Raw genomic sequence first — 24,416 nt, forward strand, 5'->3', positions numbered from 1 at the left:
GGTATGATACTAGGTAGTAAGGTTGCAGTGGTTTCTAATATTGCATGCTCAGTGCAAGGACCACATCGCCAGCTTCGATCACAGTCTACTTAGAATAATTAGGAATTACACAGTGATCTTCACTTGAAGTATCTGATTCGAAGCAATCTGTGTCCACCTGGAAGGCGGCCCTACCAGTACCTACAATCGTACGCAACTTTCTAGCCATCCAGCAAAATACCTAGAAAGATCTTCTTCATAAAATATCTATTTATCAAACGCAATTGATGTACAACGAACAGAACGAGAATGATTCTCGAGAGAAGAGTGCGCAGCGCTCGAAAGGACGGGAGCCTAGATCACTTTTGCATGGCTGATGCCTGATCAGGATCACCCGGTGATGACTCTCCGAGAGACACCCCTAACGTCTCGAGCTCGCTTGTCACGGAAGTTATGCAACCGCTCGCCGATGAGGTAAACATCATCGCGGATATTCACCCTCCAAACCTCCACTTGACGGCGTACCAAATAGACGAGCCACGCAATCAAACTCAACATCAGGGTCACCGGATACGCATAGCGGTACACCTTGAACTGCGCCTCCGGTGTACCAGAGAGGATAGTCGAGTTCATTGCAAATCCCATGGAAAGTGGTACCAAGACAGCAATGACGGTGAAGAGAGTGACGGGGAGCAAGACACCCCGCGTTGCGATTTTGGCGTTAGGCTTCAGCCATCCATCCCTGAAAATGGCATTGAGCGCAGCAGCCTGCCGGGATCTAGGGTTCCACCCTACAAATTTGACGGCCATCTGGACATAGAGGACGCCAAGTGTCCAGTCTTGAACGAAATGGATCACATGCGCCTGTGGGCCTCCAAGATAGGTGTGCACGGGCACTAGAAGGTAGAGTTCCATGACCAGAGCGAATGCAGATGGTAACACGACTGCGAACGCAATGAAGACGTATAGCAGTCGGATGACATCATGAAGCGCATTCTTGATCCCGAAGAAGACCTGCTGGGGAGATTGCAGATAGAGACTCAACCGCTCTTTGGCCCTAACAAAGAAGGTCCGACTGTAAAAGCCGATGTAGGCAGCAGTACCGACAATGCTCAAGCCAGTTGAAAAGGCATAGATATCATTCAATGGCCGGTGGGGGAAGCTCGAATTCATGACTTTCCGACCAATAATCAGGGGAAGAATAGTGATGCCTACACCGGTAGCTGCAGCAAACACCCAGATGAGTAGAATGAAGGCCGCAATCCGGGTTCTGAAGTTTGGAGGCACGTAGACTTTCGTGAACATCTCATTAGCCCGGCCGTGCAATCCCTGATCCGTGTCTGGCACTCCATCCAGCCTCTCATTGTTCTCGGTCACCTCCACGAACACCTTATTGCCCTTGGGAATGCGGACCTGATCCGAAGCAGGAGCCCGTACAAATCTGCCGTCACGAACAATTGATGTGCTGTCAGACTTTTCATCACTGTCTGCAGCCTCGGTTCCGCTGGCTGGGGGGTTTTCCATATTGGGTGAGAACAGTCCCCACCAGCTCCGTCCGACATGGCGACCTTCTTCATCCGGCTGTCTGTCTCCAAAAAAGAAGTTGGTCAAGCGTAAGAAGCGAGCACACTTATGAAACCACCAATCGTAAAGCCCATGTAACCCGTCAGATGGCTTGAGAGATCGAATAGCGAATGGCATCACGAAATTGTAGAACAACAGGTCGACGGGAAACTCCAGTACAGGGACGGTGGCAGACCAGTGGATTGGGAGAACGCCATCTAGGCCATAATACAAACCCCAGACCACACCTCCAAGGCAGATAACGACCAGCGCGCCATACACTAGGGCACTGAATGCGATTTTGCGCAACTGGGTTGTAATATTCCTTTCCAAGACATCGCGCACAGGGTGGAAGGTTGGATCATCAGGGTCGCGGATAAAGTCTTGCATGGTGATCAGTAAGGGCCAGAAAACGAAAAGTAGGAGTAGACTTACAAAGGACGCCACTCCTCATGATCTTTCTGCACATCGAAACGAAAAGAGCAAAGTGGAACATATAGCAAGTGCCGATGAACCAATGCACAAAAAGCGATGTCAAGGGCGAGGAGGCCGTGAACTCAAGACGCGATGCGATGGTAGCATTCTCGAACAAGGGCAACAGCGCAACATCGAGTAGAGAGCCACAATACAATGGGAACACTATCATCTCGATCCCAATAATGAGAATCACTTTCAAAACCCCGCCACCCTGATGTATCACGTCCGCGATGAGGCCCTCAACCCTCTGGCGACGCTCCGCGCCCGAGAGAAGATTCGTTACACGGAGGTAGAGTAATCCAACGACCGATGCTAGTACATAGCCCAGCAGAATGGCAATGGCCCGGTCCTTGGTATCCCAAACGGCTAATTCGTGGGAAATGCTGATGCCATTAGGCGAGGTTCCGTTTACGCTAGCCATGAAGAGATTTGTCCCATTTGAGGTATAAAGAATCCGGCTCCCAAGACTGTAGATCTGGTCGCGTGCTTGTTTCATCAGAACACTGAAGTCGAGGGTCTCGCGACCAAAAGACAAGGCTCCGGGAAGCCCGTCATTCAACAGTCGTAGGGGGAAGTCCTGCAAAATGAATTTGCCGACGGAGAAGACTGTTCCAATAAAAAAGGAGATGCGCGCCTGATGAATTTTGAGGGCGTGGTGCGAGAGTACGGAGAACATAGGGACGTCGGATTCGTGAAACACGAAAAACGATTGGAGGGCGTTCAGTAGACGGGACTCACTGGCATCAATGAGCGATAACGACGCGCTGGTGACGGACTTGGCTTTGGGGATCCAATCGGCCACTGGAGCAAATGCACTGAATGGCCCAAGCAATGTCTCGCAGATCAGGCTGCCCAGCCACAATATGTAGCCCAAACTACCGATAAGAGTATCAAGCGCCACATCTGCGACGACGGATATAGCAGTCATAGGTACACCGACAATCAGGTGCACTGGGTTCGCCAGGAGGACAAGGGCGATTTTGCCCCAAAGATAGGGAAGCCAGATACCAATTGCAACCGTGAAAGAGATCAGAAGGGCGCTGAATACACCGTTCTGAAGAAGACCGAAGATTGGGCCCTGCATACCAATGAGCTCGAGGATTCCCTCTAGATCTTCGCCATCTTCCACCGCATCGAGGTCATTGCCATCGACGTCCAGGTCCTGCATGGGTCCTTGGTTATCTTGTGCACCATCCTCAGCAAGACGTCTGTTATTCTGAATAGGGACAAATGGTGCCTCCAACTCAGGGTCAACTATTACTTGTTCGTCGTCATCTTGAGCCTGGTCCTGGTCATGGTCTTGGTCATTAGTCCCAACATCTGCCCAAAACCAATCAAGCAGCCAAGCAACAAAGCTTTTGTGGTGAGCATCGATAGGCCGAACAGCTTCAGTCGCACTTGAGCGGTTTCTTGACTGTTCGTGATCATTGACGGGATCAGCCTGGTTAGAGTTCGTGGCACTAGTCTGATCACCCATCTGCGGCGCATCAATGGTTGGGAGTGTGGTCTCTTGGGGAGGCTCACGCTCGGTGGCGTGATAAGAATTGGATCGGAAGCCATCGAAGTCCGGGTGCCGTTCTAGTCTGTCGATATCTGCATTGCCTTGAACCGCCTCTGCGAAGCTCCAGGGCCGGGTACTTGCTGATGATAAGGCGCGATCATCGTCAAATTGTTCCGGGGCTGAAGCATCGTCAGGTTGAGTCATACCAGTATCGAAGTGAGTGCTGGAAGATGCTTCAAGCGGCTGGTCCCGTCTCCATTGGTCTTGGCGGTCTTCGTTACGCTGGGCCTTGCTCATAGCATTGACAATCCAACCCAGGTCATTCTGGCGACCTTCATCGCGTACAATTCTCAAGACCTGTTCGGGATCGCCCTGGCCCCGGTCCCAGAGGTCTCTAAAGGTATCCACACCAGGCCAAGTCTGAGCGTATGGCTGCTCGGGTGAGAAGTCCAACTCCGCTTCGCCGTCACTTTCAACGTTGTTTTGGAACGATCGCGAAGGTTCAAGGCCTTGGGACTCAGAATATTCTAGGCCACCACGACTCTCGGGGTGGAACGGCGATGATCTAGGGAATTGATCCAAGTCAACCGCGGGGCTTGCCGGCATATTAAAGGCACGATCGAAGTCATCTTCTGCAGGTTCGTGATCTTCGGCGTCCAACTCGGCATCATGTGGTTGCAAAGCAGCATCTTCCGCGGGCTCCACATTCTCTACCGGCTGATTCTGACGGTTATTCGCTATGAGCTGAACAGCTGCTTCGCGCTCTCCCTCGGGAAAGTTAGCCATGGGCTGCTGCTGTACGACCCATTCCCGGATGAGAAAGATCAGGATGAATGTAGTAACGACAAGTAAAGTGATAAGCTGGCCCTCCAATGTATCGATGATGATGTTGTTGATGGTGGGAGACGGTGTTAGAGTATTCAGGAACTTGACGTCGGATAACCATGAGGGACGTCTTGGATTGTATGTTGCGACAGTCACATTAGATTTGGCTCCAGTAGACCCAGTGACAGACATTGCAGGGGAGAAAAGTGCTGAGAAAGCTTTCTTGATGAGGATAAAGAGCAATGATTCACCTGAAGCGAAACCGAACAGGGAAGATACTGGAGACTGCACTGACGAGACGTCGGCGGTGCTGGGTTGTGAGGTCGTCGATCTGGGCATTCCTGTAGCGGCTTGAATAATAGTGGTGGTAGTGCCATTCGCTACAACGAGGTCTATGCCGGGTGGATGGTTGTTGTCAGCACCAGTCCAACGACCATCTGCAAGCCAGAAGAGGGCCCTCCAGATCGCTCTCATAGACCATGGCAGCCAGCCCAGCCAGACAAATGCGACTAGAATAAAACGGAGCCATGTGACGACAGTACGGAAGCTATGAATCATGATTTGTTTGAAGAACAACGGAGCTGGGAGGTTCTGTGGCATATTGGGATCGTATAATTTGGTAAAGCGAAACGGTGTCTTGCAAAGTTCGCAGTGCTTTTTGTGCGAATGGGACAGCCATTCTACCAAGCAAGCTTGGTGGACGAACTTGATGCTCCCACTACATTTGCAGGGATAAAAGAGCGGCTCTTCCGGGGTTCCCTCCCCACGACATATCCGACAGGTGTCCGGTTCGTCAAACTCCCTCTCTTTTCCTTTGTGGTTCGTGTCGTAAGCTGGGTCGTTCATGAAATCCGGGAAAGGTGCTGAGCCAGCAAAATCACGGGGAGATTCGTTGGCAAACTCCATCTTTTCGGCCAAATTCGATGCGACGACTCTATCGTCCTTCAGTGTTCTCACTCAGGTATCATGTTCATCGGGCATTTGAAACAGTCGAGGTGTGTCGGGAATATGCTTGTAAGCGGGGACTTGGTTGATAAACTGTTCCTGTCTGGCGGGATGGAGGGAAATGTTTGCGCATCGGCCAAGGTTTAGGGTGCGACGCAATTCTGCCTTCACTGTTCAAGTGAAAGTGAAGCTTGGTTGGTTTGATGTTGGGATGATGTGATGCTGCGGTACATCAAGTTGGGACAGGCGAGTTCCCGCAATGCGACTGACTCAGCCACAGCGCCACACCAAGCAGCCATGGCATCACTGACTGTAAGAGCTAAGGGGTCTATTTTGTAGACGGGGACTAAACTCAACAACAAGTCAGTGTGGCCGAGTGGTTAAGGCGTCAGACTCGAAATCTGATACATTCGTGTGCACAGGTTCGAATCCTGTCGCTGACGAAATATTTCTTTTTTGCTCTTGAGGCTTTCGATACTCCAGTAGCACTACATTGGTGTTTAACTCAAATCATGGTTTTCTGGTCCTCGGTGATGGCCTTTTGCGTCAGTTGCATTACTCGGGTCCTAATGCTTCTGATGAAGGGTGTTACATCTGTTGTGCTACGCTTCTGGTTATAAGTAAAACGAGTAAGTTGTATGGCCTTTCGATGATTGGTAAACGGTTTCGAAACAGGACAAGCAATTTTAGAGCGATTGTGTTCTGCAGTGTGCTCGTTATAAAGCAGGATTGGAGGTATTCTGCTACATGTTCCTTCTATCTACAGCGCTACTGGCGTCTTGTTCCCGCGTCATTCTGACTATGATACTCCAATGCAAGTACCGGGGAGGATGGCCGGGTAAGAAGCCGGGGGTGGGGCTCAGATGCTGTGTGGTTATGTGCCGACTGCTGCAAATCTGATCAAGATGGTTCGTATTCGATGATTCTAGTACGGTTATTTCTTTTTTTGCAGTTATGTTCCAGCAAGTTCCCCGAGACTTGCCTTGTCACTCGCAGATCGAAGTCGTGCTGATATATTTTCGGGCTGCGTCCCTCACACCAAACCATGGAACGAATATGTACATGTTAGTTAGCCTGTCATATCGATGAGACCAATACAACGTCACGAGTCCAAATACTTGCGCTATAGACTCTTAACTTGGGCCACAAGTTTATACCTTAAAAACATTCCTTCTCGCTCGACAGAAAGAACTAGAGACATGATCAGATTGAGGTGGTCCACAAAAGAGCGGACACAAAAATATGTGACAATCGTCAGCGGTAGGATTCGAACCTACGCCCACGAATGGAATTGATATCTCCTTAGAAGGATGGGACCTACTAAGGTTCGAGTCAATCGCCTTAACCACTCGGCCACACTGACGTCAATTGATATTCTGTCACCAGCGCCAAAGTATATAACTGCCAGAGACTCACTGACGAAAGAAAGTATAACCCGAAAAAGAGTTGACCTTTACTGTACCAACACGCGAACCCCACACTACATCTACGTGACTAAACTTTTGACTTGTCCACCTGATGTAACTGATCACGATCTGAGTTAACATGAATTCGAAGCAGATATCTCTTCATTGGCACGACCTGTACTTCAGAGTCTGTATGTTGTTGAAGACCGATGTGAACTTGATACGGTACGGTACCGATGGACTAGGCCAAGAGCTGCCATCCGGGCCCGGCCAGTGCTGATCCCGAAGTTACGTCCTGTAAGAGTGCACAACTCCGGCGCCACACATAGAGCAATGACCTCACTGCGCCGAGGGATATCTTTAAGCAAAACATCATTGCTCTTGCATTATCACGGCCAAGGGCTCGCTTAATCTCCTACTGATACTATTCCCTCAAAATCCTACGACACTACGTGTTAATTGCCGTTGATCGTCATTCATTTTTTCCGTTCGTGTGCAGCACCTACGCCTCCTACGCAGCCGGAAAGATTTACACTCTGTGATACCCACCATCCGGCGTGCATAGGCCATGTGCCAAGACTCTCGACTCCATTGCGCGTGCGGATTTCTACAGGGTCTCTCAACTGCCGATTCCGAAAAGAGCTACCATTGCCCATTCGTCATACATCAACTAGGGGCAGAATCCCTATCTCGACGAGGACTCCCATTACTCTCGCGTGATGATTTAGGCTTCTCTGCTCCAACATCACTGCCTACCAACTCGCTCAACCTGAACGCGCAATACGACACGAAAAGAAATTTGCGAACCCAAGCACTCCTTGCAAATGGGAGACGAGACGATGGCCACCACGAAGAACGGCTTTGTGGTGGAAGGACCTAGTCGTCCTGTTGTGACGGTCGACAGCAGACTCAGGCAACGGAAAAGGAACACTATTAGGTGGACGATAGGGCTGGTGGTCCGGTGAGTTTCACTCTGTTGATTGGACCTAGATTGTTGTCGCACATTCGCTGACCTGACGGGCTTCCCCCATTTCTTTCATGTCAGACTCTGTATATGGTATGCGCTGTTAACGCCGTTCCTTCGCTGCCCGTCCCAGCTCTCCGAACTGGATGGGGCGTCGCCCCGAGTTTGCAAACCGTACCTAATCGCTCAATCGCACCTCGAGCCCCATATAACCCCGTATTATAATGCGTACGGTGCGCCCTATGTTGAAATGGCCCGTCCGTACGTGCATATCGTCAACGAAAAAGTTTATACGCCCACGTCTCGCGTCGTTAGACGCGGCTACGAAACTTATGGTGTGCCCGCATTAAACAAGGCGCAATTATATGGCCAGGATCAATGGGAGGCGCGAGTGGCCCCACACTTGAATGCGGTCAAGGACAAGATGAAAACGCTGTACCTGTCGGAAATCTACCCATATGTGCAGCGTGCCGAGGAACTCGCCTTGCCGCCGTATAGGAAGGCTAGTGGCGCGGTCAGATCTGTCTTCGTCGATTATCTTCTACCCTTTGGCGCCAAGTACCAGCCATACATCGGAAAGACATTCACATCGGGGCAGGATATCCTTACTACCACGATTCTGCCTAATGCTCAGAACTCATGGTCTATTACTATCCACTTCATCAAGGGAACTCTATGGCCCAGGATCGCCAGTCTCTACTGGGAGAATGTAGAACCCCAACTCGTCAAGATTGGCGAGAGGCTGGCCAGTTACCGCGAGGGAAAGGGGCCTCGAAATGTTGTGGATGAAGCCAATGCGTGAGTGCCCATGTCGGAAACGCAGGTTCGTGGCCATTTACTCACATTCCAGCAGGAGTTTCCCGGATCAGTCGGTTCTTGCTTCTTCAGTCCCAGGCACCTCATCTCTGAGAACTACCCAATACGAGACTGCTACCACGTCATCCACCACCGTGGTATCCCCGCCGCAGCCCACACTTTCGGCCGAGGAACAGAAAGCCCAAAGACGCGAGAGAGTCGAGAGCGACCTACACGCTTGGCAAGAAAAGTTCGCCGTCGCTTCTAAGAATGGCCTTGAAAGCCTTGAGGAGCTTCTGCAAGAGGTCGTCTCTGATTACCTCTCCAGGGAAAATGTAGACCATGGCGAGGAATTGGTCACCGGGCTGGAGGCGGTTGTGGGAAATGAGATCATCGCTCTCAAGCATCATATCAACACCCTGGCTGAATCTCTGCCCTACGAAGAACTCCCCAAAGCTGAAAAGGCTGCCCAAGAGGAGCTGTTGAGGAACCTCAAAGAATCCGCAATCTCCATCCGAGGCCGTGCTCATGCTCTCCGGGAATGGCGCAACTCGTTCGAGAATGAGCTCATGCGTCGCGTTCATGCCGCAGTCAACAGTACTCTCGAAGTTCTCGATAATGTTCGTGATCTCGGGTTTCAAGAGGTGGGCATCCGCTGGGCGTCGATGGATGGTGTTACCTACAAAGACTGGGCCAGATACCACGCACTCAAAGCAGAAATGGAGGATTGGAAAGATCAATTTATCGCCTTTGGAATCAAACATGCTAAGGTCGAAGAAGCAGTTTCAGCTGCCGAGGAAACAGTGTCACGAGGAATGGTTGTGGCTGAGGATGCTGCGAAGGAGCTTGCGAGATTGAGGGAAGTCGGCAAATGGAAGATTTCGGCGCGGGAAGCGAGCGACAACTTTGATACGAGATCTGAACCCCCGCCATCACTTCCAGAGCCCGCCACTTCCGAAGAAGACACTGCTGATGAAATCAGTCTGGACGAGACATCCCAGACAAGCCCCGAGACTTTCGAGAACCATGGTGCTTCCGCGGAGTTCACCGCCGAGCAACTGGATATCCCGGCCGACGTCGCCGGCACCAGCAACCTCGATGCATCCGACCAGGCAGCATGGGGCGTGGCCGCAGCAGTTCTCTCTTCCCCCAAAGCCAAGGAAGGTCACCTGGGCTCCGAGGAGCAGGAGGCTATCGAGAAACTCATTTCGGGGCTGCTTGTCGGCAAAGATGTTGAGTTCGCCGAAGATGTCATGAAACAACTCCGCGCCATCTACAAGACACCGAGGCCATCCGGAGCGTCATCCTCGGTATCATCCTCGGCATCGAGCTTGGCGGCACCTTCGACACCAGTCAGCGTCATTGACGATGCTTTGACAACGCCAGCAGCTACTCCAGTCGACGAGACTACTCCTCTTGCCTCTGTGGTGGCCGAGGAAATTGCTTCCGAACGGACTGTTGCGCATGCCGCAACCGACGTGCCAAACCCAGCGCATGAACAGCAAGAATCCCCCGAGGACCCGGAGGACGTCGAAGCAGCCATGGAGAGTGCGGAGTCACAATATGTCAGCCTGACCTCCCGTGCGAGTGACTTCCAACCCGTCGCAGTTGAGACTGGTGTGGATGACTCTGATGAACAGACCGAAAGCATGGAAGACGACGTTGAGGCTGAATCATAAAGACCATGTCCCGCACGATCTTTACCGTGGCTTGACAGTATTTGGCTTTCTGTTTCTTGCTTTCTCTTTTTTCCTTTTATTTTGCTTTTCCTCTGTGCTTGATATCCTTATGTGTCTCTCTTCTCTATTCCTGACTTTCACATCTTGTCGATCGTGAGCTTGAATATTCCCCACATAGTTCCTACGATTGTACGTCACGACCAATATATCGATTCCTATTGTACAACACCTGGCTATTTTATTAGACCGCTTCCCCAAGCTATCTTCATGACAGGCACTTGCACTGGGATAAACCATACCGTAATTAACTTCCTTGTCCCACCCACTACCGGCATACTCGAAGTTGAGGTCTGTGCATCTCGATGATCCGATTATACGTAAACCACTTTTCATCTATACAACAAAAGCGTACATGGGAGTCCATAGCAACCCAGTCATTCCAGAGACCATGCTCATCCCACATACAGTTTCAAAATACCATGAATCCATTTCAAATAACCATGAAATGGAAACCGCAACAACTCAAATTCCCCACACGTCCTACCCCCTCACCTCACCGATACTGCACCCTCTGCCCACCCCGCTTCTCCAACTTCTTCTGCCTCTTACTCTCCGGAGCCCCAGCCCCAGCAGCACCACCGCCATTATCGCCAGCACCACCCATCCCCGCCAGCCCGCTCCGCATTCCCATGAACGTGGAGTAGGCCAACCAGCCCGAGTATAGCGGGATGACCACCCACAGCCACCAGGCGCGGTCGCCGAACAGGCACACGGCCCCAATGCAGCCCCACGTCCAGTACAGCACGTCCCACATGTACTCCGTCAGCCCGGCGGCGCCGAGGTCCTCCCCGGGGGAGCGCAGCGAGCCGTCCGCCGGGTTGTGGCGCGGCCGGCCGAGCCGGTCCAGGTAGAATTCAATGAGGAGCGTCGGAACCGCAAGGAAGATGTAGGGCTTTAGGACGCGCGGGCGGTTGAATGTCCAGTGCAGGGCGAGGTAGAGGGCGTGTAGGCCGAGACTGATCAGGTGGGTGCGCTGGAGGAGGGCCGTGTTGCGCGCCGCGAGGGTTTTGGCTGCTTTCTGTTTTTTTTTGGGGGGCGGTGGTTAGTAGGGGTCTGGATGTGGGGTAGAGTTGGGGGGTAGAACCTGAGCCATGTTTGTGTGTGGTGGTAGTAGTGGGTGGTTGTAGGTGGGAGGTGATCTGGTCTTAACGAGTATGTGTATGTCGGATGATGTGCCTGAGGTCGCGTGGTGGGGAACGGCTGGGCAGGCGGTAGATGCGGATACTTTCAATGGATATTTGGGATGTGGGATTTTTCTTTTGTGATATGCGATAACAGAATGGTAATAGCCTTCAACACTCTCAGTAGCAATGCGGCATGATCACCCAGGGGTCACTTCTTCCTGACGGAGCTGCAATCGGCGGTGGTTACGGAGTAACTCAATTGCAGACGGAAGAGGGAATGGCAGAATAGCGTTGCCCACCACAACCACCACAACCACCACAACCACCACAACCGGACAAGCGCCCGCGCCTCGCTCTCCACCAGCCACGCTCGGAATTGCTTGCTTTGCCCCCACCCCCCCCCCCCCCCCCAAAACATCGCATGGCCGAAAAGAGAGCGTCGTGACGACACGGTCCCTAACTTAACTTGACTTCACCGCATCGAAACTCTCTCCCGCCAGCTTGGGGCTAGTTCCAGGCACTGTTCATGCTCCACCCTTCTGTCATCGCTGCGATATGCAATTTGATCTCCTCCTAGCATCCCTCTAGACTCGCCCCTCCCTCTCCCAATCGTCGTCACGAGTCTGTCCCTCTCGCGAGACGTCATCCACTGGGTTTATTCCGACCTCACTCTCACCCTCTCTCGACTCTCGATAATCTTCGGAAAAAGGGAAGGAGGAGGACTCCGTCCCAGTTATTAGGCAGGGACTGGCCCTGCGACAACGCTTTGCGCCTTTCGGTCCGGGATTACGGTGGCTGTTGACAAGCATTTCATCCATGCAGTGAGAGCCGGCACCGCGACCTCGTCACCTCGCCTTTGTTCTCGCCGCGCCTTTCCCACGACTCTAGTGTTAAGAAAATACCACTTGCTTACTTACTCACCTAATGACTTATCGGTATTGAGAAGGAGTTTCATTCTTTTTTTCTTGTTTCGACCTCCCTTGCACAGACACTCCCTCCTATCCTTCCGATTCACGCAATACCTCCATCCTCGACTCCTTGAATGAAACCGCAAAGAAACCATGTCGCCATCTACCGCTCACATATCGAGCCAGCTGCGGCAGTTGATTTATTATCACCTCGATAACAACCTGGTCCGTAACGCGCTTTTCCTTGCCGGCCGCTTGCACGCCTATGAGCCGCGCGCATCGGAAGCATCGTACCTGCTCGCCTTATGCCATCTCCAAAATGGCCAGGTAAAAGCAGCATATGACTATAGCAAGAACTTTGGATCCCGCGGCACGCATCTTGGTTGCGCATATGTGTTCGCGCAAGCTTGTCTGGACCTGGGGAAATATATCGACGGCATCACGGCGCTGGAACGGAGTAAAAGCCTTTGGGCTTCTAAAAACCATTGGAGTGAGTCTGCTTGAGTTTTCGGCGGCATGATGCGGTCATTCGCGACACCTATTTCTTTTTTTGTAATGCGGCTTGGGGCTGACCTCTGTTTTCCTTGTTTACTTCTAGACAAGCACAGCGAGACGCGCAGACAACATCTCCCGGATGCGGCAGCAGTGTTGTGCTTACTGGGTAAGCTGTGGCACGCTCACAATCAACACAATAAGGCGGTAGAATGCTATGTTGAGTCGCTCAAGTTGAATCCGTTCATGTGGGACGCGTTTCTGGGTCTTTGCGAGACGGGTGAGTCGCTTGCAGTTCAACATCGGTTGCGAAAGCTTTGCTAAAAGTAATTTCGAAGGTGTCAATATTCGAGTTCCGAACATCTTCAAGATGAACCCCGAGTTCCATGCTCTAGTATCATCCTCCTCGCAAGAGGACCTGGACATCCCCTCCGACAAGACGACACACAATGGTGGCCCTTTGCAACCACAGGCTAAAGCGAATTCGAGCATGGATCCATTTACGTCATTGGCGTCTCGAAGCGAGACGACAGCCTCTCACGGTAGCTCGGCTCTATGGGAAAAGCTGAATGGGAGCACAGTCAGCGTGGCGTCAACAGGGACAGGCACGGCCCCAGCAGTTCGGGAAGGCACTGAGACACCCGGAGGTCAGAGCAGCGAATCCGATGAGATTCGTGGCCTCAACCGGACCGGTAGCGGCGAAGGTACGTGGGAGCCGCCCTTAGCACCAGCTCGGAAGAACCGGACAATCCAAGCCATCGGAGTGGACCATACCATGGATTCACCGCCAAAGATGAAACCAACGGGGATCAGACCACGGACGAGGACCCGCATCGAGACAGAAGAGCAAAACGCGTTACATCCAGAGAAAGACGCCATCAACGGTTCTCGGGTGGGAGATCGTAAACGAACTGTCTCAGGCCAAGTGGCTCACCCTTCAGCGCAACCGCCTTCCGAGCCAGGGGCACCGCAACGGCGGAGCGTCCGACTCTTCAATCAGATCAAACCGACCACTAGCAAATTGTCCAATACGACGCTCGGAGCCAAGGATGGTAGGGAGCTCAAGAAGGTCAAGGCCACTAGTACGAAGAGCCGCACTGCAACAGGCGCGAGTCTAAACCGTGTTGTGAGCGGCTCGCGAAAACAGTTGAACGAAATTCATGATGGTGAACCAAGGGAGCATCGCTCAGGCATTTCGGCGCCCAATGGGGTACATCATCCTCCCGCCAAGGGGACGTTATTGGAGAGGTCAAAGGCGATGGAGGCGCTGAACTGGCTGCTGGAGCTCTTTTCGAAGTTGGCCTCTGGCTATTTCGCCCTTTGCCGGTACAAGTGTCCCGAAGCTATTCAGATCTACACAGCCCTCTCCCAAGGCCAGCGGGAGACCCCCTGGGTTCTTTCGCAGATCGGGCGGGCATATTACGAGCAAGCCATGTATTCCGAAGCGGAGAAGTACTTCATCCGGGTCAAGACCATGGCTCCTTCACGATTAGAGGATATGGAGATCTATTCGACGGTCTTGTGGCACCTAAAGAGCGACGTGGAACTGGCATATCTGGCCCATGAGCTGATGGAGATTGATCGTCTCTCCCCGCAGGCCTGGTGTGCTGTGGGCAACTCCTTCTCTCATCAACGTGACCACGATCAAGCTTTGAAGTGCTTCAAGCGTGCGACGCAACTGGATCCTCATTTTGCCTACGGGTTCACCCTCCAGGGACACGAATACGTGGCGAATGAGGAATACGACAAAGCCCTGGATGCGTACCGACATGGAATCAGCGCCGACAGTCGGCATTACAATGCCTGGTACGGATTGGGCACGGTATACGATAAGATGGGCAAGCTTGACTTCGCCGAACAACACTTCCGCAACGCGGCCACGATCAACCCGACCAACGCTGTGCTTATATGCTGTATTGGCCTGGTCCTGGAGAAAATGAACAATCCCAAGGCGGCTCTCATTCAGTACGGCCGTGCTTGCTCTCTCGCTCCCCATTCAGTTCTTGCTCGCTTCCGCAAGGCTCGCGTGTTGATGAAGCTCCAGGAGCTGAAATTAGCGCTCGCCGAATTGAAGATCCTCAAAGACATGGCTCCCGACGAAGCCAACGTTCACTATCTTCTAGGCAAACTCTACAAGATGTTACACGAAAAAGCCAATGCAATCAAACATTTCACCACCGCCTTGAATTTGGATCCCAAGGTAAGTCACCTCTTTGCTCCTGCTGGTCCGAAGCAATACTAATCTCGTGCACTAGGCGGCACAGTATATCAAGGACGCTATGGAATCCTTGGATGACGACGATGACGACGACGAGGATATTGCATGATTGTACCATTGCCCCCGTGGTCTCCTGAATTATCCCTCCAATACTCTCATTTCCATTATTGTACCTTGTTAGTCTTGTCCTTCAGCCTGCGGTTGTTTTTCCGAACCCAATCTGCGGCGTGGGATCATCATTGGGCGAGGATCGGCGTTTGTGTTTTTCTTTTTCTTCCTGGATCAGATTCGTGCAAGCATCAGCATTATAAGGGCGTTTGCCGGTGGGTTGGTTAGAGGGCATCTTCCTGCATTGGGCTCTCAACGGGGTGTTGAGGCTCCTGGATATTGTATCTTAGCGTAGGGGAGGATGGATGGATGGATGGATGGAGGGTGAGTGGGTTGACTGCGAGACCCGAGATAAGGACGCCAGAACGATCGGGTCCATGCACATAATGGAGAGATATTCTTATGGTGCCTTATGCAGTCTATCGTTAGTAGCAAAGCAATGAGAATCAGTGCTGAACTTAGGAGTATACTCACTACGGTACTATAGTTCATGGTTCAAATGAGCCTCGGCTTCTCCAGGCGGGGAAAAAGCAGGGTGAAGGCGGTGAGAGGCGGCGGAGGAATCGGCCCAAAAGTCAAAAAACCAGTTGGGATGAATTGACTTGAATGAATTGAATTGATTGTTGAGTTGTTCGCCTCCCCTGGTCAATTCCCCACATTTAGTCCCTGTTCCTGGATTGACTCAACTCTTCTTCTTAAAAGTCATTCGCATTGTTGCCCATTGTCACCCCTGATCCTGCTACCCTCCCTCCTCGGGTGATGTTGTAGTTCTTCTCTCTCTCAGAGAACCACTCGCCTGACCTCATCATCCAACCACCCCAGCAGTTCCTTCCCATCTCTCCTTCCCCCAGCGGTTTGTTTCGGTTCGTTGAATCTCCCATTTCCCCCCCCAATCTCTTTCTACGAATGAGAAAGATGTGCCCCTCCCTCTATTCTCATTTACAGCCTCTCATCTTTCCCTCCCTCATTTATACGCCCTAGGACCCTGATCTGACTCGAATCTTTCTAATGCAGCCCCATAGTCTCAATTCCGACCAGCCCTTTTCCTTGTCGCGTCTCGTCATGTCCTTCTTCTCCTACGTTGCCTCGGGCATCAGCTCGTTCGTCGTGGTCACGCTCTCTCTATTCGCCCTCGGCCAGAAGGTTCCTCGCGCCGCGTTCGTTGCTCGCTGCCTCGCAGCCTATGGGTCGCTCCTCCTGTGCGCCACCTATGGCGTTGTGGCCTCGATCGTCCTGCGCCTGGCCGGCTACGGCCGGGTGTCGCAGTGGGCCACGGCGCGCAGTTTCAAGTGGGTGATGCGGTATACGACCGGTGTGCAGTTCGATATTGTGGAGGGGGTCGAGCACCTGTCGACTCGCCCGGCGGTGTTCATCTCCAACCACCAGTCGGAGCTGGACGTGCTCATGCTGGGCGCCATCTTCCCGCCCTACTGCAGCGTCACGGCCAAGAAGTCGCTCAAATATGTGCCCTTCCTCGGCTGGTTCATGGCCCTGTCCCGGACCGTCTTCATTGACCGTGCCAACCGTGAGACGGCCGTCAAGGCGTTCGACAGCGCCGCCGCGGAGATGCGTCAGCATCGCCAGAGCGTCTTTATCTTCCCTGAGGGCACCCGGAGCTACTCCGACAACCCGGAGCTGCTGCCTTTCAAGAAGGGTGCTTTCCACCTGGCTGTGAAGGCTGGTGTGCCGATCGTCCCCGTCGTCACGGAGAACTACTCCCACGTCCTGTCTCCCCGCAATATGAGATTCAATGCGGGGACTATCAAGATCAAGGGTGCGTTTTTGGGTCCGGGATGTGTCTTTCGATTATATCTTGGTGACTAACACAAGTATAGTCCTTCCGCCGATCAGCACCGAGGGTCTGACCCCCGCCGACGTCGACAGTCTCACCAAGTCGACGCAAGCGTCGATGCTCAAGACTCTTCTTGAACTGTCGGAGAAGGACAAGACGGAGATTGGCTCCGCTGTCGCCAATGGCACCTCCACTGCCGTCGAGATCTAGATCTCGTGTCATGACGATACAGTTTACGTGATATCATGATCGACTCATTCACGACCGAGAAGCGCCCTGCATTCGAGCATTTGTAAACTCTACTGATATCCCGTGCTCGTGCCTTCCCTATTATTATTCATCTTTTACGATTCCACGTCCTCAACCGATCATACCATGCAGCCACTCACCGTACTTAATCAGATGCTTTGGGAGAGGGTGGATCCTACGGCGAGAGATTTTCTCTGGTCTGGCACCCTGTGTCCTCCAGCCATCTCCCGCGTCGATATTACCTTGTTCTTTCTCTCCGCTTACCTACTTTCTTTTATCGGAGCAATGCCGCAATCGCTTTTCTGGTTAGGCCTTGCAGGAGCCAACTTTGGGAGGATAAGGGGAAGAAGACTGGAGGATTGGCTGGCAGAGACAGCGGACGAGGATCTGCTCGTCCATGGGGTAGACGATCCCTAGATCCGAGTGGTATTCAAGAAGCTTTGTATTCATAGACTGAGACCATTTCCTTCTAGAGTGTATATACCAGCACTATTGCTACTTGGGACTTTCCGGACAAAATCGTAACGTGACCATCGCGCTCAGCTGCACTCTGGGGTGGTTGGAACAAACCAATCTTCCTTCTCCTTAGATATCACCATACAACGCAAATACTGGACATCCACTACTCCAAACACCGACACCTCCCCTCAGCACAAGGCCTAACATCCCGCTCAATATCAATCTCCCGCAGCGCTTCCCACGTGTCCTGCTGTGCAGTATCCGCACCACCACCCCTCCGCGCCCCAATCCCCGGCCCCCTGGCCGCCGTCGCAATCAGATAATCCTGCTCAAAGGCGACAATCTCCACCCGCACCGCCTCCACCGGCTGTTTGTGCAACGTCGTCCGCACCCCGGTATACGGCTCCCCCACTTTTGTGGGAGGGGAACCCGGCTCCGGCGCCACGACCCCCGCGAACTCCAGTTCCCGTAACCAGGGCGCCAGCAGCGCCTCGCCCGTCATCTTGATGTAGGCTTCCTTCAGCGCCCAGTATGCGTAGAACACGCGGTAGCTGTACTCGAGCCCGTCGCTGGAGGATTCTTGGGGCGTGTCATGTGTGGTTGGGGGCTGGAGCGTCTTGATCAGCCGGATCTCCTCGGCCGAGAACACCTCGGCGAAGATGTCGACGTAGTTGGTGAAGGTTGCGCGGGGTGCGGTTGGCGCATTGCTTTTACTACTGGAGGGCTGGCGCTCGTTCGTGCAGGTGATGTCGATCCCGACCTGCGGGATTCCCTCTGTGGACTGTCCGTCCGTGGGGATGATGGTGCCTGCTAGCGCGACGAGGGAGGCCTGGTGGCTGACGTTGAATTCAATACTCGGTATTGCTTTGTGGGCGGTGGTTTGCTCGGTGAGGAGGGCGGCGCTGGGGATGAAGCATGGCCGGCGGTGCGGGGCCGGTGTCCGCGAGAGCGTGATGCGGTCCCATGGGATGCGGCAGCTGCGGTGGATGAAGAGATACTTGAGGAGGTTGGAGGCGAGCGACATGTGCTTGTCTTTGAGGTGGTGGAAGCGCCGGATGGAGGTTTGGTCGTCGGGTTGCAGGGTCGTGATTAGGGGGAGGTTGGCGGGGTTTGCGGTTGCGGTTAGGGGGCGGGTGTCGATGTACCATCTTGTTAGGGTTGGGGGTTTTGGGGGTGTATTTGTTGTTGTTGTTGTGGTGGTGGTCATTTTGATGTCTGGGGTGGTGTTTTGGGACTGGGTGGTGGTGGTGGTTATTGCTGGTGTTTGTGGTTGTATATGTGTCGGGGTACGTATAGGTGCGCTGCGGGGTGGATGACAGGAGTAAACAGAGTTGCGAGTGGAGTTGGGCTGACGGATTGTCGCGCGCGAGGGATTCACGGAGGTGGTTGGAAGTCCTCGAGAAGGGTCTGAGTGCTGACTTCTATTCAGAGCTTGCCAGGGTTAAGAAACCTGGATTATACGAAAAAAGGATTGTGTCAGCTCAGCTCAATCAATTCAATCCTCACCTGCCTGATGGGGTATATCTGCCTGCGGGGAGTGTCACGTGGTGATAAGCACGGTCCGAGGGTTGATCCGCCTCCAACGGGCGGAAGACATGGGGTTTCCCGCGGCGATCGGTCGATTGATTGACTCAAAGTGGCGCTCCGACTTTCTACATACTACCAAATTCTACAACACACTCCCACAATGAGCAACATCACCGTCGGAGTCCTTGCTTTGCAAGGCGCATTCTACGAACATGTGCAATTGCTGAAGCAGGCCGCGACCACTGCATCCGCCAATGACAATGTTTCCAAGGCACAATGGGAGTTCATCGAAGTCCGCACCCCGCAGGAATTGGCCCGGTGCGATGCGCTCGTTCTGCCCGGGGGCGAGAGCACCACAATGTCCCTCGTCGCGGCACGGTCCAATCTCCTGGAGCCCCTGAGGGACTTCGTCAAGTACGTTACTAGAACTGACTCATTTTGGCCCTCGACTAACATTTGCCTCCCTTTCTCCACGGCAGAGTCCACCGGAAACCAACTTGGGGAACATGCGCCGGCCTGATCCTCCTCGCGGAGTCGGCGAACCGAACGAAGAAAGGCGGCCAGGAATTGATCGGAGGTCTTGATGTGCGCGTGAACAGAAACCATTTCGGCCGGCAAACAGAAAGCTTCCAGGCGCCACTGGAGTTGCCCTTCTTGGGTTCCGATGAGCCCGCGTTCCCAGCCGTCTTTATTCGCGCCCCGGTTGTTGAGAAGCTTCTCCCACACCAAGAGGGTATCCAAGTGGGTGAGGCCAAGCTAGATGACACCGTCGTGGCACCTTCTCGACACGCGGAGAGCGAGGCAGCCCTGGCCGCCATGGAGGACCATGTGCAGGTGCTGGCCACTCTGCCTGGGACAGCCGCCAAGATAGCCTGCGAGTCTGACCCCGAGAAGGAGACGGGTGACATCATTGCTGTCAAGCAAGGCAATGTTTTCGGGACCAGTTTCCACCCGGAGTTGACGGCAGATGCCAGAATCCACCTGTGGTGGTTGCGCCAGGTCGAGGAGTCGGTCCGTAAGAGAAACGAAGAGCACTGAGAGGATGCTTTGCATGAATGAAAATGCCATTGAGCATCATTCTTGCCGCCGCATGGGGTATTGGGTACGAAAACTTCTTTGGACATGCCTCTCTTTACACCAAGCAATAGCGATAGAAAATAGATTGTACATAAACGCCGTATTTGCGCCAACCGGATGGAACCATTGTTGCTTTCTACCTACCTTTACCGTACTCTTCTTCCTCGCGCCGTCGTTGGTCGTCGGCGTATGCCCGACCATAGCCACCGCGACCGGGGTCGTACTCTTCGCGGTATTCATCGCGAACCTGACCACCGGACTTTCCGCGACTGCCCAAATGTCAGTGCCATGCAAGAGGATTTGATGATTGAACCCATGATCATACCCGTATTGTCGGCCCTCCTCAAAACCGGGATCCAAATCCGTGCGGATGATTCTCTCATCGAGCTTGGTGCCTCCAATATACTTCAAGCAGTCCAAAGCATCCTGGTGCGTGTAGTATTCGACGAAACAGAATCCGCAAGGGGTCTTGTTGAATCGATCGAGCCCCATAACAAGACGTTTGATCTCTCCGCACCTAAAGCTTGGTCAATTTGTGGTCCGTGGTCGGCAGGGGAGAGGGCGAGGCTGACTTTGCGAAAAGCTCATGGATCTGTTCTTCAGTTGTGTAGAAAGAACTGTAGCAGTCAGTACGAATTAATGGCGGGTCTGTGGAGGTGTAGTCCAGCTTGGAAGCACGTACAGGTTGCCGACATAAAGGGTCGTGGCATTCTTCAGATTGTCGGCGGGCTCTTCCTGCTTCTCGGGTTCGTCGTGGCTGTACTTGCGTCTCTTGTTCTATGCGAGTTGCGGAAGGGTTAATGATCCTGTCCATTGCCTTGAACTGTTAAATGGTTGGGTGAAGCTATACCTTTCCCACATAGTAGGCACTGGGACGGTCCAGTCTCTCCACGGTATTGTGCGGTACCGTGCTCATTGTGTCGGAATGCGCCCACTGAGATACCCAAGAAAGTCCTGGTTGTAGTGAGAGAGAGTGAGAGATGAAATAGTACGTGGACGAGGGGAAAGGAAGACGGAGAAGGGGAAGTTTGGGGACAGTGAGGTGGAAGCCGAGCTCAAGTGATGGAATGGGAAACTCTTGGCGCGCGTCTGCGGTGGATTTTTGCCCGGCCGCTGCTGGAGCTGTTCAGTTACTACTTTGTTGCTGCTCCTCCCGCCCTACACTTTGTCCCGCAACCTCGAATCCTACCTTTCCTTCCTCTTCCCCGTCTTTTTGTCATTTCCCCTCTCTTCTCTCACTATCACTGCTCCCTGCGGCATGGGTCTATAATCTGCATCTTCATTGTGTGATCGAAAATATTTCCAGATCATGCCCAAAGTCATCAGCTACACTCCGCCCTGGCTTTCGCGCCCTTCGCCAGGTGCTTCGATTTTCTCCAGCGCAGGCACCAAACACCCCGAAAACCTTCAGCCAGCTCAAGCTCAGCAGTATGCGGGGCCCAAGCGCATCCAGGCCAAGAGAGGGAATGAGCTGTTTACTGTGGTAAACAACCAGATCCGCTGGTCCGATCTCACTAGGGTCAAGGACGAATGGCAGCATCAGAGACGACTGAAGAACGGAAGTACGGAAACACGACCTGAGAATGAGAAGAGTGTGCATTACAAGGTAATACGACTCGACGAGTGCAAAATGGGCGATAGCTTATAGCATGCAGGTCTTGTTAACCCCGGTTCACGAGAATATCCGTCAACTTGTTCCGTCTCCCAATGGCGCTTTCCTGGCTATCGTAGCCGACCACACCGTGTTCATCGCAGTCCTTCCAGACCCGTCGCATTTGGCTGGCACTGACACCCTTCCAATTCGCGTGAAGACCTACCAGCTTGGACCAACCACGCACGTTATCCCCGAGTCTCCTGTTGTTTCCGCACTATGGCATCCATTAGGGGTACACAGCAACCTGGCAGGCTGTCTGGTAACAGTCACCGCGGATGCTGCCGTCCGGGTGTGGGAAATTGATCGCAATAACCATTGGTCTTTTGATCGACCGACGCTGGCGGTGGACCTGCGGAAGTTGATCGATGGAACGTCATGCGATGAGGATTTCGCGCCCTCGGGTTTCGGAAGGAACAAGGGTTTTTCGGCGGACTACATCGATATGGAAGTAGCCTCCGCTGCCTTTGGTGGCACCGGTGTTGCCAAGGAGGATGCCTGGGCTCCTATGACCCTTTGGGTTGCGATGCGGCCGGGCGATTTGTACGCTTTGTGTCCTTTGCTCCCCACCAAGTGGAGAGCGCCTTTGACGACTGTCCCGGCACTTACTACAGCTATCCTTCCAAAGCTCGCGAGTTTGCAAGAGGATCCTGCGGAGTTTGAAGATGAGCTCGCGGCTTGCCGTCAACAGTATGACTGGCTCACTGAAATTGACACCCAGGAGCCGCTGCTCACTGATGTTGAGTCTGACTACGAAGTCCGTACACGCCCTGCAACCCCCAGCGCTATCCCGAGACTGCAGGGTCCCTTCCGTCTGGACACCGGTGACGAGATTGACGACCTTGACCTATGCGATATCCTTATCGTTGCTGCTAGGGCTGACATCGACGCTCTCATGACGGGTGAGGAGGTTGACCTGGCGCTGGAAGACGACGGGGAGGACAAATTGTCGGCTACCGTGATCTGCTTGTCAAGTGGAAGTGGCAGGATCTATGTCTGCCTGGAGCTTGATGGCGTTGAAGGGCAGTGGCTCCCCAAGAGCCGGCAAAATGTTTTCCGCACGCCAGTATCCGATCCATGCGACCTACTGTTGGTGGAATCATTGGACACCGTGAAGGCACAGGCGGACCACTGGCCGACATTTACCAAGGATGTCTATTCCCGCTACAACTTCTTCGTCACTACAGCGACCAATGTGACTTTCTTTTCCCTTGGTTCCTGGGTGCAGAGATTGGAAGCCGAACTGCAGTCGGAAGACACAAGTGGAAGTGGGTTCCGCCTGCAAGTCCTGTGTGAAGGCACCGCGTCTCTGCGAGAGCAGCTCATCGAAGTGGATGATAACGTTGGGGAGGACAAGGACCACTCCGCTCATTTGCCAGCCTCTTTGGTTTACTACGACTACGACCTGGGGTACCTGCTTCTAACATCCCGCGGCTCTGTTCCTTATGCTGCGATCCTGGACGCCCCGGAGGTCTCCTTGCCTTCGATTGGCGAGTTGCAGATCTTCGACTCGCAAGAAGGACCTCGTTCGCCTGTACTCCCGCCTCGCCGCCCTCCCTATCAAGTGCCACCCATCTTCTACTCGGAATCACCCTTGAATACTTTTGTGGAGAAGCATGTTCCGCATCGCCAGCGCCAGGCCCTCAAGGAGCAAGTTCGCTTGTCGCCTGCGACCCTTGATCTAGTTGCTGCCGCCCATCGGATTCTGTCCGCGCACACGAACGCGCTGGAGAGAGCTGCTTCGGATCTGTTCCGCCGATGTGAACGCTTGCAGGGGGAGATGCGTGACCAACTGAAACAATTGGCTGACGTTGCGGATAGGGTCCGGGGTGTCTCCAGTGAGCTTGGTGAGGACGGCAAGCGGATCGAAGGATCTCGGACCGGAGAGGCCCTCGATAAGAGACTCCAGGCCGCGAAGGACAGACAGACCCAGCTTGTGCAGCGATACGAGGCTCTTCGGAGTAAGCTCATGAAATCTGGCGGCAGACCTTTGAGCGACAAAGAGAAGGCATGGTTCCAGGAGGTGAAGAGACTCGGTGATTCGTTCGGCGAATCGACGGAGGACTCGCAATTGGGCCAGCCAAGTCGTCAAGCCATCGCACAACGCCTCGAAACGGTAAGTGCTCTCTCCAATTATCGGGTCGATCCTGAGCTAATATAATGATGTGCAGGCCAAGGAACTCGCACGCGATATGCTTGCCGAAGCGAAGTCGGTTGCAGCTAGGCTTCCCGCTGTCGACGCCAGCAGCCCAGCTTCAGCGCAACCGACGATCCCATACCGACTTCAACGGACGAAGGTTGGGGAAGCGATGAGAATGGTGGAACGAGAGTGAGTTCTAGTTAGGGTTTTTGCCGATGACATACTAATCCGCTGGCAGGTCTGCAATCATCGACTCGATCACGTCCCGGTTGGAACGACTCAACACCACTATCTGATCTGCGGTATTAATGCTTAAATGAAAACTTGGAGACATTATCGTCGTTCTATACCTCTTCCTGATACGCGAGGACTTTTCTATCCGACAAAAAGATATTCAATTTCACAAAAAGATATTTCAATTTGTTCACTATAAGGCGCAGAAAACGTAGCAGATCCCAGACCTACCCAATAATCGTG

At 53.2% G+C, this 24,416-nt stretch overlaps 10 protein-coding genes and 1 non-coding gene across 11 annotated transcripts; 7 read left to right on the forward strand and 4 right to left on the reverse strand.

Annotated features, from left to right (window-relative positions):
- Window positions 1–223: 223 nt before the first annotated feature.
- Window positions 224–5,496, reverse strand: BO82DRAFT_389529 (E3 ubiquitin-protein ligase SSM4). Its single transcript, XM_025638457.1, has 2 exons — window positions 1,978–5,496; window positions 224–1,925 (listed from the first exon to the last, which is right to left on the reverse strand). Exons 1-2 carry the CDS (start codon window positions 5,249–5,251, stop codon window positions 370–372), a joined length of 4,830 nt encoding a protein of 1,609 aa, XP_025495628.1. The 5' UTR covers window positions 5,252–5,496; the 3' UTR covers window positions 224–369.
- Window positions 5,497–5,652: 156 nt separating this feature from the next.
- Window positions 5,653–5,733, forward strand: BO82DRAFT_t66. Its single transcript has one exon. It is a non-coding gene; the product is annotated as a tRNA-Ser (tRNA).
- Window positions 5,734–7,197: 1,464 nt separating this feature from the next.
- Window positions 7,198–10,393, forward strand: BO82DRAFT_302782 (uncharacterized protein). Its single transcript, XM_025632138.1, has 3 exons — window positions 7,198–7,657; window positions 7,742–8,458; window positions 8,514–10,393. Exons 1-3 carry the CDS (start codon window positions 7,521–7,523, stop codon window positions 10,132–10,134), a joined length of 2,475 nt encoding a protein of 824 aa, XP_025495629.1. The 5' UTR covers window positions 7,198–7,520; the 3' UTR covers window positions 10,135–10,393.
- Window positions 10,394–10,687: 294 nt separating this feature from the next.
- On the reverse strand, window positions 10,688–11,569 carry BO82DRAFT_328032 (SND2/TMEM208 family protein; the record flags this gene model as incomplete). The annotated part of the gene is made up of 2 exons (XM_025632994.1): window positions 11,279–11,569; window positions 10,688–11,212 (listed from the first exon to the last, which is right to left on the reverse strand). The coding sequence occupies exons 1-2, from the start codon at window positions 11,285–11,287 to the stop codon at window positions 10,688–10,690; spliced, it is 534 nt and encodes a 177-aa protein (XP_025495630.1). The 5' UTR covers window positions 11,288–11,569.
- A 689-nt stretch (window positions 11,570–12,258) lies between these two features.
- BO82DRAFT_184532 (anaphase promoting complex subunit bimA) lies at window positions 12,259–15,128 on the forward strand. Its single transcript, XM_025630458.1, has 3 exons — window positions 12,259–12,716; window positions 12,825–12,998; window positions 13,057–15,128. The coding sequence occupies exons 1-3, from the start codon at window positions 12,380–12,382 to the stop codon at window positions 14,958–14,960; spliced, it is 2,415 nt and encodes an 804-aa protein (XP_025495631.1). The 5' UTR covers window positions 12,259–12,379; the 3' UTR covers window positions 14,961–15,128.
- Window positions 15,129–15,799: 671 nt separating this feature from the next.
- BO82DRAFT_351255 (1-acylglycerol-3-phosphate O-acyltransferase SLC1) lies at window positions 15,800–16,926 on the forward strand. The gene has a single exon (XM_025634378.1). It carries the CDS (start codon window positions 16,107–16,109, stop codon window positions 16,866–16,868), a length of 762 nt encoding a protein of 253 aa, XP_025495632.1. The 5' UTR covers window positions 15,800–16,106; the 3' UTR covers window positions 16,869–16,926.
- A 203-nt stretch (window positions 16,927–17,129) lies between these two features.
- On the forward strand, window positions 17,130–17,661 carry BO82DRAFT_184573 (uncharacterized protein). Its single transcript, XM_025630459.1, has 2 exons — window positions 17,130–17,487; window positions 17,559–17,661. The coding sequence occupies exons 1-2, from the start codon at window positions 17,212–17,214 to the stop codon at window positions 17,613–17,615; spliced, it is 333 nt and encodes a 110-aa protein (XP_025495633.1). The 5' UTR covers window positions 17,130–17,211; the 3' UTR covers window positions 17,616–17,661.
- BO82DRAFT_184577 (4'-phosphopantetheinyl transferase family protein) lies at window positions 17,393–19,020 on the reverse strand. Its single transcript, XM_025630460.1, has one exon. The coding sequence runs from the start codon at window positions 18,749–18,751 to the stop codon at window positions 17,708–17,710; it is 1,044 nt and encodes a 347-aa protein (XP_025495634.1). The 5' UTR covers window positions 18,752–19,020; the 3' UTR covers window positions 17,393–17,707.
- Window positions 19,021–19,188: 168 nt separating this feature from the next.
- On the forward strand, window positions 19,189–20,265 carry BO82DRAFT_302795 (pyridoxal 5'-phosphate synthase glutaminase subunit PdxT). The gene is made up of 2 exons (XM_025632139.1): window positions 19,189–19,485; window positions 19,551–20,265. Exons 1-2 carry the CDS (start codon window positions 19,232–19,234, stop codon window positions 20,107–20,109), a joined length of 813 nt encoding a protein of 270 aa, XP_025495635.1. The 5' UTR covers window positions 19,189–19,231; the 3' UTR covers window positions 20,110–20,265.
- A 19-nt stretch (window positions 20,266–20,284) lies between these two features.
- On the reverse strand, window positions 20,285–21,064 carry BO82DRAFT_371818 (nuclear cap-binding protein subunit CBC2; the record flags this gene model as incomplete). Its single annotated transcript, XM_025637286.1, has 5 exons — window positions 20,285–20,417; window positions 20,474–20,665; window positions 20,721–20,765; window positions 20,831–20,925; window positions 20,999–21,064. The coding sequence occupies 5 exons, from the start codon at window positions 21,062–21,064 to the stop codon at window positions 20,285–20,287; spliced, it is 531 nt and encodes a 176-aa protein (XP_025495636.1).
- A 268-nt stretch (window positions 21,065–21,332) lies between these two features.
- On the forward strand, window positions 21,333–24,349 carry BO82DRAFT_429428 (uncharacterized protein). The gene is made up of 4 exons (XM_025640534.1): window positions 21,333–21,754; window positions 21,804–23,915; window positions 23,971–24,128; window positions 24,178–24,349. Exons 1-4 carry the CDS (start codon window positions 21,458–21,460, stop codon window positions 24,233–24,235), a joined length of 2,625 nt encoding a protein of 874 aa, XP_025495637.1. The 5' UTR covers window positions 21,333–21,457; the 3' UTR covers window positions 24,236–24,349.
- The last annotated feature ends 67 nt before the right edge of the window (window positions 24,350–24,416 follow it).

Source organism: Aspergillus uvarum (assembly GCF_003184745.1).
Source record: "Aspergillus uvarum CBS 121591 unplaced genomic scaffold BO82scaffold_7, whole genome shotgun sequence".
In the NCBI taxonomy this organism is placed as follows: Eukaryota; Fungi; Ascomycota; class Eurotiomycetes; order Eurotiales; family Aspergillaceae; genus Aspergillus; species Aspergillus uvarum.